The 16,200-nt window shown below is 35.1% G+C and overlaps 1 protein-coding gene across 1 annotated transcript in view; it reads right to left on the reverse strand.

Annotated features, from left to right (window-relative positions):
• CNTNAP4 (contactin associated protein family member 4) overlaps positions 1-16,200 on the reverse strand; it is a 299,921-nt gene that overhangs the window by 252,405 nt on the left and 31,316 nt on the right. Inside the window, exon 2 of the mRNA XM_058279681.1 lies at positions 5,687-5,797. Coding sequence (XP_058135664.1) covers positions 5,687-5,797 — 111 coding nt within the window. The remainder of the gene's footprint in view (positions 1-5,686; positions 5,798-16,200) is intronic.

The raw sequence follows: 16,200 nt of genomic DNA on the forward strand, positions 1-16,200 counted from the left end.
CTGGGAGAACTGGATATCCATAAGCAAGAGAATGAAACAGGACCCCTATCTCACTCCCTATATAAGAATCAACTGACAATAGACCAAAGACCTAACCATAAAAGTCAGGACCACAAAACTCCTAGAAGAAAATGTAGGGAAATGTCAATATCTTATGGTAAGCAGTAGTTTCTTAAACCTTACACTCAAAGCACAAGGAGCAAAAAAAAAATAGATAAATGGGACCTCCACAAAATTGAATACGTCTGCGCTTGAGGCGCATGAGTCCTTGGAGAGGACTTCGTGAAGAGGCTAGAAAGGCAGGCTACTCAATGGAGAAGATATTTGAAAACTATGCATCCGACAAGGGCCTGATATCCATGAAATATAAAGACATTCTACAATTCAACAATAAAAAGACAAATGACCTGAATAGACATTTTTCTAAAGAAGAAATACAAATGATGGAAAAACACATGGATATTAGGGAAATGCAAATCAAAGCTACAGTGAGATATCATTTCACACTTACTAGAATGGCAACTACTAAAAAAAAACAGAAAACTACAAGTATTGGAGAGGCTATGGAGAGATAAGAATGATAATTCACTGTTGATGGGAATGTAGAATGGTAGAATGGAATTCTGTTTGGCAGTTCTTAAGGAAGTTGAACATAGATCTACTATGTAACCTGGCAATACCACTACTAGATATATACCCAGAAGAACTAAGAGCAGTGACACGAACAGACATTTGCGCACCAATCTTCATGGCAGCATTATTCAAAATTGCTGAAAGATGGAAACAACCCAGACGTCCCTCAACTGATGAATGGATTAAAAAAATGTAGTGTATAAACACGATGGAATATTATTCAGCTATAAGAAAAAATGAAGTCGTGAAGCATATGACAACATGGTGAACCTGGAGAACATTATGTTGACTGAATTAAGCCAGGCACAAAAGAACAAATATTCTATGATTTTGCTATTATAAATTAAATATAATGAGCAAACCCATGGAATTAATAGCTAGAATATAAGTCACCAGAAAATAGAATGTGGTTAGAGAATGGAAAACTGAGGTTTAATCTATGCAGAATTTGTAAAAAGTTGTTGCAAATGTTTGGAAATGGCAAAAACACATCATAGGATTTGTTATTGGTAGTGCTAACATATGGGTATGATAGTGGTTTGTTTTTTATTTTCATTTCTGAGTAATGAAAATGCTCTAATATTGATTAAAGTGATAAATGCACAACTCTGTGATTATACCAAATGCCATTCATTGTACGCTTTAGATAAATTATATGATTTACAAACCAAATAATAATAATAATAATAACAGGGTACGTTAGGGGAAAAATACACCAAATGTAATATTCAAACTATAGTTAGTAGTAATACTTTGGCAATGCTCTTTCATAATTTGTTATAAATGTTTCACAACAATGCAAGGTATTTGGGGCAGGTGATGTTTGAGAGCTCTGTATGACATAATGCATGTCTTTTTGTAAGGTCACAACTTTTATTATATACTTATTGGTTATATATGTTCATGTTTGAATGATATACTTCAGTAAATTGTTTTTAAAATGAAAAAATATATATAATAAAAGTTTTATGAAATACATTTAACAGCAGGACATATTCATCTCAAAGAAAACACACTCTATTCCTTTTTATCTCTGGAATCTCCCTATTAAGGATCGACATGCATCACGCATACCTTGGAAATTTACTTTAGACATTTTATTTTAAGTTTTGTAGGCATATGAGAACAAGTACATTAATTTAGGCCAGTAAGAAACACCAAACACTGCTGTATAGGATGTTATAATTATTCTCATCGGAGGTGCATCTAAGAATTACTCAACAAAGCTAATTTCTGTATAGAAAGATGCTTGATTTTAACATCAAATTCAAAAGGAATGGGGAAAACATTGCAATGCAAGCATTTACATTAGTGAACTCAGTCACAGTTAAAAAGTAGACCATGGGAAAATAAAGACACCCAAAATATTCCACTTGTTAGCAACATAGGAAGTATGTTGAGCTTATAGAATAAATGGGAGAAAACTCAAAGTATGAGCTTTGGCAATAATCTACTATATAAATACATACATGTATATATGCTTACAGTCATATACATATAAATGTTGTTTTTTGTTTGCTTGTTTGTTTTTTGCTGTGGACAGTCTTACTTATTGCTGCATTCTTTTACCTGTACACATAAGTTTATCAAGTTGCAATTATCCATTCCCAAGGTTTGCCAAGTACCTGACAAGGAAAACTTTTATGTGGAAAATGAAACTTCCATTTGCAACCTCAAGAACCATCTCATAGATGTGGCTTCTTTTTATTCTTTCCTAAAACACCCTTTAACTATTTAATGTAGAGCCTGCTTGACCTCTTAAATTGATAATGGTAAAAATCAACCTTTACTTGATTTTAAGTTACCATTAAAATTCAAACTGTACCAAAATTCTGACACCGGAAATAAAAGCAGAGAGAGGAGAGCAGGTGTAGCTCAGTGGTTTGAGCACCAGCTTCCCAAACCTGGTCCAATCCATGGTACCTCCTTAGGAAAAAAAAAAAAACACAGAGAGATATTTATTTCCATTAAATCACCAATATTCTTAGTGATCGGTCTTTGTGTGTTTGTGTTGTTTAGTCTTAAGTTTAGATTGCACTTCCCTGAGCTTTGAAATCTTTCAGGAGACGCATTCTCCCAGTGAAAAGGAAGTAAATCACTTGTGTTGAAATGCTTTAATTTGAACATCCCTCTGGAGGATCATTTAATGAAAGAGGAGAAATCATTTACTCAATGGTGCTCAAGTGGCAGAATTAAGCTAATAAGCCTCAAAAAAGTTAATTTTTCTTCCTTCCTACTGTTAGCATCAAATTCTTTGTTTCATCGTAGCCTCTTATCTTTCCTCACTGCCATAGCCATCGTCATTTTCATAGCATCATCAATGGGCCTTTGCATCCCAGAAATGGAAAGCAGTGGGTGGTTTCTGGTGCGTGTCCATTCTTTCCTGTCTGTCCATTCTTGAGCTCTAAGTGTTCCAGATTCCACCAGTAAAAGTCACTCTACTTTGGGTATTTAGGACACTGGTATCCTTAGGTGCTGCTTTAGTTCTACATAATCTGGGGGCTTGGCTGAACAGCCTGGGCTCTCCTGCCTCATGAATATATGTTAAGGAATGTTTCAGTATCAGAGATAATATGTAACCTTTAATAAATCACTCAGAATCTGACACGCCTTTGTGAACACTGCATGTAATTAATAGGATAAAAAAAAGAAAAAAAAACTAAGTAAAAAAGAAAAAAAAGTAATCAAGTAGGTTGACATCCAGCAAGAGATAATTAAAATGGTTCTGTTTTCTTTCTCAGATTCATTAACATGCAAATGAGATTCATGAAGTTCAATATTGTGTTTCACCAAGAGCCAAAGAAATGGATTAAGAATGAAAATGATTCCCACTGATGGAGACTCCTAATGGGTATATAAATTAGTGGAAAATATGAATTGACCCAATTAATAACAATTTTTTATGATTTATTGAACCTCAATAGACAAAGTAAAGATAAAAAGGAAAATTAATATTGTAGCTCTTTCACTTGGCCACATTCTGTGAAAGATGTTATTACTCAAATGGAGTGGAGGTAAAATATAAACTTTGCTTTACTTTAAAAAGGAAGACAGGATGGAGACCTCATTCTAAGATCTGCGTCATGAAAAAGAGAAGTTGTCCTGGGAGGACCAATGGCACAGGCTTGGGACTGGCCCTCAAGGGGCTGGAAGTGCACACTTTTCTGTGGCCACTCAGGGCTTCAGGACTGCAGGGAGATATAGTCCAGAGTGACCAATGATTCTCACTACTAGCCATGAGAAGGAACAGACAAACATTATCTACACAAAACTATTCAAGCCTTCCCCATCTAAGACAAGGATCCTATTTCTTACTATCAATTTTTTTCATACCCAGAAGGCCACCAAAGTAGTGATTTCACTTAAAGAATAGCATGTGATGAAATTTCAAAATAAACAAATTAAAAATCATGCCAGTATTATGTAAACATCAACGTTGCAATTAGCACTATGTGTGATATGTATGTCTAGCAGATGGCAAAGAAACATAGATGTGCATATGATCTAGCTGTTATGCCCAATGCACAGCATGCTCAAATATTAAACAGCATCAAAGACGATATCAAGGAGTAAAATTAAAAGAAAGGGTTGACTGGACATGTGCTATGTGCGTATGTTTTTCTATATGTATGTATTTTAGGTACACAGAGATTATGGATTAAGCATAAAATACAATAAGATAAATGAGATCTGCTTCAAAATATTTGGGGGAGGAAGTGAGTGGAGTATAGATGCAGCAAGATTAGTCATGACTTTAGATGATTGTAGAAACTGGATGGTGGGTTAGACAATGTTCATTATACTATTCTTTCTATTTTTGTATATGAGAGTTTCCATAATAAAAAGTTAAAAGCAAAAAAAAAGGATTGGCTGATATGCTATGAGACAAGGTATTAAATGGGTGAAGCCCAATTTTGTTTCGTTTTTAAGATTTACTTTATTTATTTATCCCATCCCCGGTTCTTTGCACTCGCTGTCTGCTCTCTGTTTGCATTCACTGTGTCCTCACCTTCTCCTTAGGAGGCACTGGAAACTGAACCTGGGACTTCCCATGTGGGAGAAAAGTGCTCAATTGCCCGAGCCACCTCAGCTCCCTGGTTTGTTGTGTCTCTCCTTGTCTTTCTCCCTTGTGTCTCCTTGTTACATCAGCTCACCATGCCTGCCTATCCCACCAGCTTGCTTCATCTTCTCCAGGAGTCACTGGGAACTGAACCCAGGACCTCCCCTGTGGTAGAGAGGAGCTTAGTCACTTGAGCCACATCCATTTCCCTACAGTTTTAATAACACACAATGTCGGTGTCTATTTTCAATGGTTGTTAAAAACGTTTTCTATGTTAGTATTGCCAAGACCCTTTCCCTAGAATGTATGTGCAGATGATTTTGCCTTATAATTAAAAAGAACCACAGTGATGCTTTGTCTTCATTTGTACAATGTTTTTAAATTATTTTTACAGCAAGTTGCCATTTAATTTTCCACACTCTTGTTTAAACATATTTATGCGATCAAACACAACTACCTAAGAGAGAGTCAACAATATGAACAAATGAATATTCCTAAAGGAGCATAAAACTTTATTAAATTCCCATTCTTCACCACAAGAGATTATCAAGAGAAGCACACTGAAAACTAAACAAACTAAGAGATTATTACTTTTAAACAGCCAGCATCTTTTAATGTTGCTGCTTCTACTTGCAAGATTCCTAGTTTAACTTGAAATAGAGGGCTAATTAAATGTTGGGGACTAATGTAACCACAATGATCAAGACTTGTTGCAGAAAAATTCGCTTTTTAAGATACACAAAACTCTAGCCACAAGGAAGGAACTAAGTTGTGAAATTGTTGAAATGATGATTTAGGATTTCCAAATAAGACGCATCCCCTTGCTATTCTAGAACTGGTACTAGATATTGAAAAATCCCAAGAATGCTATCATTTACACTTTTAGAATTTTACTTCCTTTTGCAAAATACCACTTCTAGTGATTTTATTAAAAGCAAAGTGGAAAATTAATGAGCCTGACTATGGTCCAATCAGAAGAAAAAGTAGACTTACCATCTCTTCGATTTAGCCTTGCAAATCCAGGACCATGGCTACTAGAAAGATCAGATGAACTGCTGAAAGATGCTTGAGGCAAGGCAGATACCAGAGGATCATCACAATCATCTGCCAGGGAGAAAATTGCCAGATTCAGTCAATGCACTGTTGACAGCTATTCTGGGAATCAACAGACAAAAGCAAATAACAAACGAACAACACAAAATAACAACAAAAACCCTGGCTCTCTAACAATAAGCCCATTGCTTGTATACAGTGTTCTACCAGAGGTTCTACTCAGCTCAATAAGAAAAGAAAAAGATTAAATATGGGAATGGAGAAGAAAACTGCATAGAAATTATTAAAAAAAGATATAAGATATTGAAGTAGAACAAGTTACCATAAACACACAAAAACACCCAATCATGAAAGGAAAGATTTACATGTTTAACTATATTCAATTAAGAACTTATGACTGCTGAAAAACTCCATAAGGAAAATTAACAGACAAAAGGCAGCTTGCTTAACAAAGTATGGAAGCATTAATCTAAAGACTTATGTTTATTGTAATTTCATATTTTGAAGTTGAAATAACGTTTAGTTTTTTAAAAAGGAAAGTTAAGAGAAAAAGCAAAAACTTTAGAAAGTACTCACAATACATAAGAGTGTATAATTAGTATTCCAATTGAAGGAAAGCAAAAAACAAAACAAAACAAAACAAAAAACCCCTTTAAATCAGTTAGAAAATACACTAGAAAAAAATGGCAAAGGAAATATCAGAGACTTCACAGAACAGAGCTATACATATAAATTGATATCTAATTCATCAGGAAGAAGAAACTCAAAGTAGGACTACAACTGGATGCCATTTTACATGCAACAAATTAGCAAGATTTAAGGAGTCTGGTAACACCACCCCTAGAGAATGTGGAGCAAGAGATGCTCCAACATACTGCTAGTGGGCATGTAAACTCCAGCAACTGCTTTTAGAAAACAATCTTTCATTAGCTTGAAAATTGAACTTCCTCATACCCCTTGTTCCACCAATTCCATTGCTATATATATCTCCCTAGGCAGTTTCCCTATGATGATCTCAAGCAGCTTTGTCTTCTTTCAAGGGTGTGTACAAATACTGCTATTTTATGTGACTCATGAGATGAAAAAAGTTGGGAACTAATGCCCTAGAAAAACTCTTGCATTTGTACACCAATTTCTAGCAACATTATTCATAACAGCAAAAAAAATTCATTAACTACCCACACACTCAATTACCAGAGAACGGGTTAAAAAAAAATGATATGCTTCCACAATGGAATACCAGACAGCAGTAAATAGGAACTAGAGCAACAAAAAACAAAATGGTTGGTTCTTAGAAACAAAATTTTTAGTGAAAAAAATCAACTTATGGAAGACCATATAATACTTATTGATAGTTTCGAGAATCTTAAAAATGAACAAAGCCAAATAATGTGTTATTTAGGGACATGTGATTCTTTTAAAAACAACTGAAAAAACAAAGAAATGAAAAGCATAAAACTCAGGATAGTGAATACTCAGGGAAAGCAGAGTTAGAGTAAAAGCACAATGCAGATGGGATGGAACTGGTAATGATAATTCTTGCTGCAAATCCCACATTCACAGGTTTTCACTTTATTAGTATGCTTCATATATACTTATGATATATATACACACAGACACTCAAAACGTATATATACACACACATATATAAATCAACATGTATATATAAGTATATATATATATCCTTTGTTGTTTGACATATTTTTAAAAATAAGAATATAACAAGAAAAGAGGGAAAATATAAGAATAACCTCATATTTACCATGATTTGCATACAGGCTTAATTTATTCAGCTAATCCTTAATTCTATCTCATCTTTAAATTATCTTTTATTTTATACAATTATTAAGTTGCTAACATATATTGGTTATTAAAAATAATGCAGGGCTGTTGTCCCAAATGCCTTAAAAATAAACTATTTAAATTAAATTAATATAGAAATTATGTAGATTCATCAAAATCTTATGAAACACATTTTGCTTAAACATTGTTTTTCCTTGAATGTCTTTCACAAGAATTTGCTTTAAGTTAGAATTTTCTTTTTTTTAAGATTGTCTCATTTTTATTTAAAGTCTGGCTTTTCCCCTTTTACACCTTAAATTCTTCAGCTAAATCTTAAGACAGACTTGATAACTGACCCACAATTCCTGCCTACTGATTGGCTTTAATACTGACACCAGTCAATCTAGATTTAATTCAAGCGTTAAGGAGTGTAGGCATAAAAAGACATAAAATCTATAGGCTGTTGAAGGAAATTCTGATTATGCCCAATTACAAGGAACAACCAAAATTCTACAGCCTTTAAAATGCTGTGGAAACTATGGGGTATGTGTTAGCATGTACAAAAGAGTGTATTATCTACATGCTTGTGCAGGAGGTAATTGCACGCACGGGTGTGTGTAGACTAAGAACAGAGTGATTTTCTAATCCTTATCAAGTTTAAGCGTGACCCAAAGGGTGTTTAACTGCAATTCACCATCAATTATGCAAGCAGATTCAAATCGATATTTTGGATGTATAATGGCTTTCTAGTGCAATCGCCCTATAGGGCATATATTTATTGCTCAGTTGATTTTGTCAATTATAAATTGAGAATCAATTTTGTTCTACTTTTAGCTTAAAAAGAATAGAATTAAAATAACAGAAAGAGTACAGATTCCATTTGTGGAAAGAGGGACATGTAAGCTGGGGAACGGGCACAGGTGGGGCTGACAGGCATCTTCCTCCTGTTTAGTAAAGTTCCAGTTCTTGTCCTGATTGGTGGTTACATGGGATTATTATTCTTTACCATAACCATATACATTTTCCTATAATTTCTTGTGTTTATTTAGGAATAAAATGGTTTAAAGTTGTTCATATATCAAACTAATAATAACTAATATTCATACAGTGAATGCTAAGACCTTACAATAATTTCACACATAATGACCAATGTTAACATTTACCATTCCTCATTGAGGTACTAATAGTACTGCTAAATTACAGATGAGATCACTGAGGCATTAATTTGCTCCTTTCATTGCCAGTAAATGGTAGAACCAAGATATTAACTGGACTTGGGGTACAGGACCCGTATGTAAGTACACAATGACTGTATTTGTTTCTTGAGCCCACTGGAGGATAGAAATTTCATCAGCCACCATGTGGACATGATTAAACATTTCTCAAGATGTTGTGTACTCCAACCCCAGATTGGCCAAGCTATTGGTTTATTACCAATTTGATTTTCAATAGCCTTGTCACCAGGGTTGGAGGTGGGAGTTTTGGACAGCAATAATGAGTCTGCAGGACAAGGAATACTTCCCTCCATACATGAGTGGAATGAGAGTTTGGATTAAGTATGAATGGCCTGTGAATTTAATTCCAGAAAACACTCTTCTGAGAGTTTTTCTCTGATTGTACCATTAAAATTCAGATTCCAGTCTAGCAAAACAGATCTTCATATTCTAACTCAATGGTTCTCAACTGGGAGTGTTTTTGTCCTCACCCCAACAGAAACTTAGCAGTATCTGCAGACATTTTGGTTTTCCAACTGGGAGATGCATTTGGTATCTAGTCAGTAAAGGTCAGAGATGCTGTTAAACATCTTACAATGCACAGGACACCTTCCACAACAAAGAATTATCTGGTCCCAAATGTTGATAGGGCCAGAGCTGAAAAACCTTATTCTAGACTGTACAAGATAAAAGCAACTCCATGAACTAGGCTTTCTCTGGAGTAATCTCTCAGCTAGAACTCACCACTATCTCTACCTCTCAAATTGCAAGTATTAGTAGCCCTAATCTACAGCTCTTCAGAGCACTTATAATCATCCGTCAGACAGAATGTGTGTATATCTATATATATGCTGAAAATAGGCTTTTAAGTAAGGAGGTTTCAAATCTGAAATAGCATGCTACTGTAGCTCAAAACATAATTGTATGTTTTTTGATTAAGTACTACTTCAGGTCATCACATTATCCTGGCCCCTTCACCACTGGTCTACAGGCAGCATTTGAAGTAAAAGGGGAATGGGTTGGGGGAGGGGTTTGCAGGAAGCCCCTACTCATTCATGAAATTTAATAATATGGTCACCAAACATTTCACAGAAGGCTTGTACAACTCAAAATGGCAACAGCGCATGTTTTCACATGGCATAATTATTGTTTTCTTCTATTAGAAGAAGAAAGGAACATCACTCCCACTGCTGTATGCTTCTCTAAAATGATACCACATTTTATTATACTTTTTATGTTGAGTCATTTTCTCACACACACACACACACACACACACATCTATGGCTTTCAAGCCAATATCTCAGAAGCATTACCATTTACTCTTCACATATGAAAAAAACTTACTGTGTCATTAAAAGGACAAGGATGAATTAGATCTCTGGCAAATTGGATATATGAAAACAGCCCTTTATGAAAAAGAAAAAAAAAACAGATGCAAACTATATTGAAAGTATTTTAATATAGCACCATTGTAAGTAATTTAATTTTGTTTTACAAAGAACTTTAATGCATAATTCTCATAACTAAGTAAAAGCTGTTCAGATTTTAAATACAATTAATTTGACTTTGTTAATCTGTAATATTACCTGTACTGAGATGATAGCTGTATTTATTGAGTGCTAATGTTTTCAATACTTTATGTGTATTAAGTCGATTGATCCTGACAAATACCCTATAACTGAGGAGAAAAGGGCCCAACAGTTAAACAATTTAACTAAAGGTGCATAACTACTAGTTGAAGGAAACGGTAGAAACATGGTTTGAACCTAGGCAATGGGTTCCAGAATTCCTATTCTGAACAGGTATGTTGTTGAAAGATGTATTGGTAATCTAAAACACACTTGATTAAAACAGAATTCAGGCTAATTTTCAGTAGCATCCAATTTAGCTGCCACTGACTTTCCACATTCTCTGTTATTTGGAAGATCTGCCATAATCAGTTGCATCCCTACTAATGAATCATGTTTTCCGCAGCAATGAGGATCGGAGAATAGAATATAATGGAAGAGAACGGAACAGGACAGAATGGAACAGAATAGAAGATACTACTTAGCAAAAATGATTAAAAGCTTAAAAAATTCCTACATACTAGAGGCAGGGGGTGGACACGTGATCGGCGGCTTTGGAATATTTGGAGTCCTGCTCCTTTCAGAAACAGTTTGTTTAGACCCAGTCCAAAAAACCCATTGACAATTCAGAATTAAGCAGTGAGCAGCCCTTCAAGAAATCTATTTCCTTGAAGGAAATGTTTTATTCCAAACACTTATTTTATTTAAATCTTCATACGGATGACATTTGAAATTAAAAGCTAGTTAAGAAAAAGTGTGGAGTTATGTTCACAAATATCAAAAACACTGTGTACAAGACAAGGTTTTATCTAAAATTTCAGACTCTGACATTGTTCTCCAACCACAAAGTTAGTTGGAGTTGGTGCCACAGATTGTTCATATCTAATCTCAGGATCCCCCCACCCCCGCAGGACACCTGCCAGTTGCTGATGCACATCTGAGCCCCGCCCCATGAGCTGTCCCCAGCTCCACTAGCCCATCCTCAAGGCAGCAGCCGCCCCAGGCATCCAAATCAAAGGAAGTCAACGGAAAGGCTCCGAAGCCAGGCGGAGAACTCAGGGAAGACCCCGGTACATCTGGAAAGTAGCATCAGATCAGCCTCCTGATAACCAAATACTGCAGATCCGCTCCCAGTGCCCTCTTCGGTGGAACACATCGCTTCAGAGTGATTTAAAACTTGCCCATGACTGTGGGCCACTTCTGGACATTCTGACTTAATTTGTCTGGGGTGCAGTTTAGCCTGGAGCAGGGAGTCAGGAAACCCCAGAAAGAGACTTACAAATTAATTCTTATCCAATAGAGAGTTTTGTTCCTTTCTCAGTCACCTTTATGCTTTTCATATTGTTACATGGGGACGCTTAATGATTTAAGAAAACATAGGTTTTAGCATCTCTGCCATCATGATGTTACCCTCTACCTCTTTGCTCCTAGCAGCCACGTTGAACGGCAGGATGAGGTAGCAGTTGGTATTCTGGTAATATTTTAGTGTGGAAAAAACAAAAATCAGAGAAAAGGGATGATATAATGGGGCTTGAATCAAGTACAATTTTTCAAAAGACCAGGTACAGAATACAGGTCTACCCTGGCTTTATATCTCTTTGCCTAAAATAACATTTCAACTCAATTAAATACCACTGAATATAGAATTCTTTAGCTCCTTTGAGTATTACTTTCACTTTGACATGAAAATTGACATTCACTTGAGGATACTAGTTTTAGATACATTAAATAAGACAAACATGAACTCCTAAATCTGATGATCAGTGGCTTAAATCTGGCAAATAACATGTTGCTGCAATTTAAAACAATTTTTAAATTTTTTTATCAGCGGGGTTTTTAGAGCTAAGCTAAAGGCAGGAATGATTTTCTATTTGTCATTTAGGCAGAAGCCTGGATGTTTTCATGTATTTTTATATATTAAATAAGCCATGGGTAAAGAAATTAGATATATATGTTATACAATTTTATATATAAATAAAGTAAATTTTAACACTGTGGTGCTAATGGGGTAACCTTATCTTTAGAGGCAAACATTGGCTTCTGTGCCCCAAATTAAAGCCTTGGTTTGAATAGCTTTCCAAATTAATCTGCACAATTAATGGGAAGGCAGTTAACTTAATGACTGCACAGCCAGAGGCCGATTGACTTTAGAGGTTTAATAGCAACTATTTAAAGTCAAGATATGAGGACAAACAGACCTACAAACCTACCTAACAAAACAACCAAAATTGAAGGAATAGAAGAAATAAGTGAAAAGAATATCAGAGCTCTAGGAGCCTACATATATTATCCATTTTTTGATAGATAATATATTAGGCCATGTGGGACACAATTATTTCTAATTTGATAACAAGAAAAACCCTGAAAAGATCGTCATTACGGATCAAGCTTTTCTGTAGTTTGTTATATATGAATTTAGGATGGATACTCAGGAGGAAGACTGTGGGTCCAAAGTTTGTTTTGTTTAAATATGTACAAGGAAGTTGAAACATATTGCTATCCTCCCCACACACAACAATTTTATCAATTCACTTTCTGTTTATTCCATCGCACACACCTCATAGGGTAACTTATGTGATGGATAAATGAAATTGTAACTCTATGTATTTGCATTGTTGCTTTGATTAATGCAGCAAAGGGAATTTTTCCATATATTCTTATCCATTTGCACTTTCTTTGAATTTTCTATCACTATCCTCTACTTTTTTGCCCAGGAGTATTATTTAAATTAACTGGTCGTGGACTTGGCCCAGTGGACCTACCACATGGGAGGTCCGCGGTTCAAACCCCGGGCCTCCTAGGCCCGTGTGGAGCTGGCCCATGCACAGTGCTGATGCGTGCAAGGAGTGCCATGCCACACAGGGATGCCCCCCGCGTAGGGGAGCCCCACGTGCAAGGAGTGCACCCCATAAGGAGAGCTGCCCAGTGTGAAAGAAAGTGCAGCCTGCCCAAGAATGGTGCCACACACACGGAGGGCTGACACAACAAGATGACACAACAAAAAAGAAACACAGATTCCCATGCCACTGACAACAACAGAAGCAGACAAAAAGGAACATGCAGCAAATGGACACAGAGAACAGACAACTGGGGGAGGAGGGGGAAGGGGAGAGAAATAAATAAAACTAAATCTTAAAAAATAAATTAATTAACTAACTGCAATATTAAAGAAATGTTTAGTTAAACATATTTGTTTTAAATGCATTTGCTAGTTCTATGTTTATCTGTAATATTGTTTATGCTTTAAAAAAATTTTTAAGACCTTATAGATTTACAGGAAAGTCATGCAGAAAGTACAGAGTTCCCAAACTGCCTCTCCCTCACACACACAGTCTCCCATATTAACACTTTGCATTAGTATGGTATCTTTGTTACAATTTGATAAAACAATGTTACTATGATTTTACTATTAACTATAGTCCATAGTTATTAACCATAAACATTAGATTTCACTGTTTATGCTATAAATTTCTGTTTTAAATTTTTCTTCTGGTAACATATACCAATATTTTGAAATATACTATAAACAATGTATACATATATTTTGAAATATACCAAAATTTCCCATTCTGACCACTTTCAAGTACACAATTTGATGGTATTAATTATATTCACAATGTTCTACTACCGTTATCATTACCCATTACCAAACTATACCATCATACCAAACAGAAACTCTGTACCAATTAAGCAGTAATTCTTCACTCCCTACCCCTACCCGGGCCCTGGTGTGTTCTATTCTCTGACTCTATAAATTTGCTTATTCTAATTATTTCATAATACTGAGATCATACAATATTTGTCCTTTTCTGCCTGGCCTATGTCAGTCAACAAGATACTTCCAAGCTTCATCTATGTTGCTGCATTTACCTGAACTTCATTCCTTTTTAAGACTGAATAATATTCCATTGTGTGTATACAAACATTCTGTTTATTCATTTATTGGTTGGACATCTTTGGCAATTGTGAATAATGGTGATATGGATATCATTTTATATGAAAGTAATTATCTGAGTCACTGTTTTCTACTCTTTTGGGTATATACCTAGAAGCAGGATTACCATGTCTTACGGTGATTCTAAACTTAATGTTCTGAAAAGCTGCCAAACAGTTTTCCACAGAAGATAAACCATTTTATGTTCCCACCAACAATGAACAAGTGTTCCTATTTCTCCTATCCTCTCCAACACTTTATTTTCCATTTTTAAATAGTCTTTCTAATGAGTGTGAAATGGTATCTTGTTCTGGTTTTCATTTGCATTTCCCTAATGGCTAATGATATTGAGCATCTTTTTCATGTGCAATTTAGCCTTCTGTATATCTTCTTTGGAGAAATATCTATTCAAGTCTCTTGCCATTTTTAAATTGGGTTATTTGTCCTTTCTTTGTTGAGTTATAGGATTTCTTTATTCATTCTGGATAATAAACTCTTACTGGATATGTGGTTTCCAAATATTTTCAACCATTCTGGAGATTGTCTTTTTACTTTCATGATATAGTCCTTTGGTGCACAAAAGTTTTTAATTTTGATGAAGTCCCATTTATCTATTCTTTCTTTTGTTACTTGTACTTTTTGGTTTTTTAAGTCTAAAAACCATTGCCTAACACAATGTCCTGAAGATGCTTCTGTATGTTTCTCCTGGGAGTTTTAGAGTCTTGGTTCTTTAATTTAGGTCTCTGATCCAGTTTGAGTTAATTTTTGGATATGGTGTGAGGTAGGGTTTCACTCTCATTCTTTTGTATGTGGACATTCAGTTTTCCCAGCACCATTTGTTGAAGAGACTGTTCTTTCCCCATCTTGAAAGGGTGGACGTGGCATTCTTCTTTATTTCTGAACTTTCAATTCAATTCCATTGGTCTATGTGTCTGTCACTGAGGCCAAACTATGATGTTTTGGTTACTGTAGATTTGTAATAAATTTTAAAATCTGAAAATGTGGGTTCTCCAGTTTTGTTCTTTTTTCAAGATGGCTTTGGCTCTTCAGTACCACTTACTATATAAATACAATGATTAGATTTTCCATTTCTATAAAGAAGATGGTTGGAATTTGGATTGGGATAGTAAATGGCTCTGGGTAAAATTGACATCTTAAAAATATTTAGCCAATACATGAACACATAATATCCTTCCATTTGTTTAGTTTTTTTAATTTGTTCTTTGGTTTTGCAGTTTTCTGTGTACAAACTCTTTCTATCCTTGGTTAAATTTATTCCTAGATATTTGTTTACCTTAGTTGCTACTGTAAACCAATTTTTTTCTTGATTTCCTTTTCAGATTGTTCATTACTAGTGTATAGAAACAACTATACAATTTTTGCATGTTTATCTTGTACCCTACCGGTTTGCTGAATTTGCTTATAATTCTAATAGCTTTGTTAAAGGTTTTCCAGAGTTTTCTCTATATGGGATCATGGAATCTGTAAACGGGGAACATTTTACTTCTTTCTTTCCAATTTGAATGCCTTTTGTTTCTTTTCTTGCCTAAATGCTCTAACAAGAACTTCCAGTACAGTGTGAACAACAATGGTGACAGTGGCCATCCTTGTCTTCTTGCTGAACTTATAGGGTAAGTGTTCAGTCTTCTAACATTGAGTATGATTTAGCTGGGGAGGGGGTCTCATATATGTCCTTTATTATGTTAAGGAAGTCCCTTCTCAACTTCCTCAGCATGATGGAATTTCTGGATCTGTTGAGATGATCATGTGTTTTTCTCTCCTTCCTTTTATTAATGTGGTATATTAGACTTGTTGATTTTCTTATGTTGAGCTACCCTTGCATACCTGGGACAAATCCCACTTGATCATGTCCCCTAATTTTTTTAATGTACTGTTGGGTTTGGTTTGCTAGTATTTATTGAGGATATTTGCATATATATTCATAGGGGATATTGA

Source organism: Dasypus novemcinctus, chromosome 18, assembly GCF_030445035.2.
Source record: "Dasypus novemcinctus isolate mDasNov1 chromosome 18, mDasNov1.1.hap2, whole genome shotgun sequence".
NCBI lineage: Eukaryota > Metazoa > Chordata > Mammalia > Cingulata > Dasypodidae > Dasypus > Dasypus novemcinctus.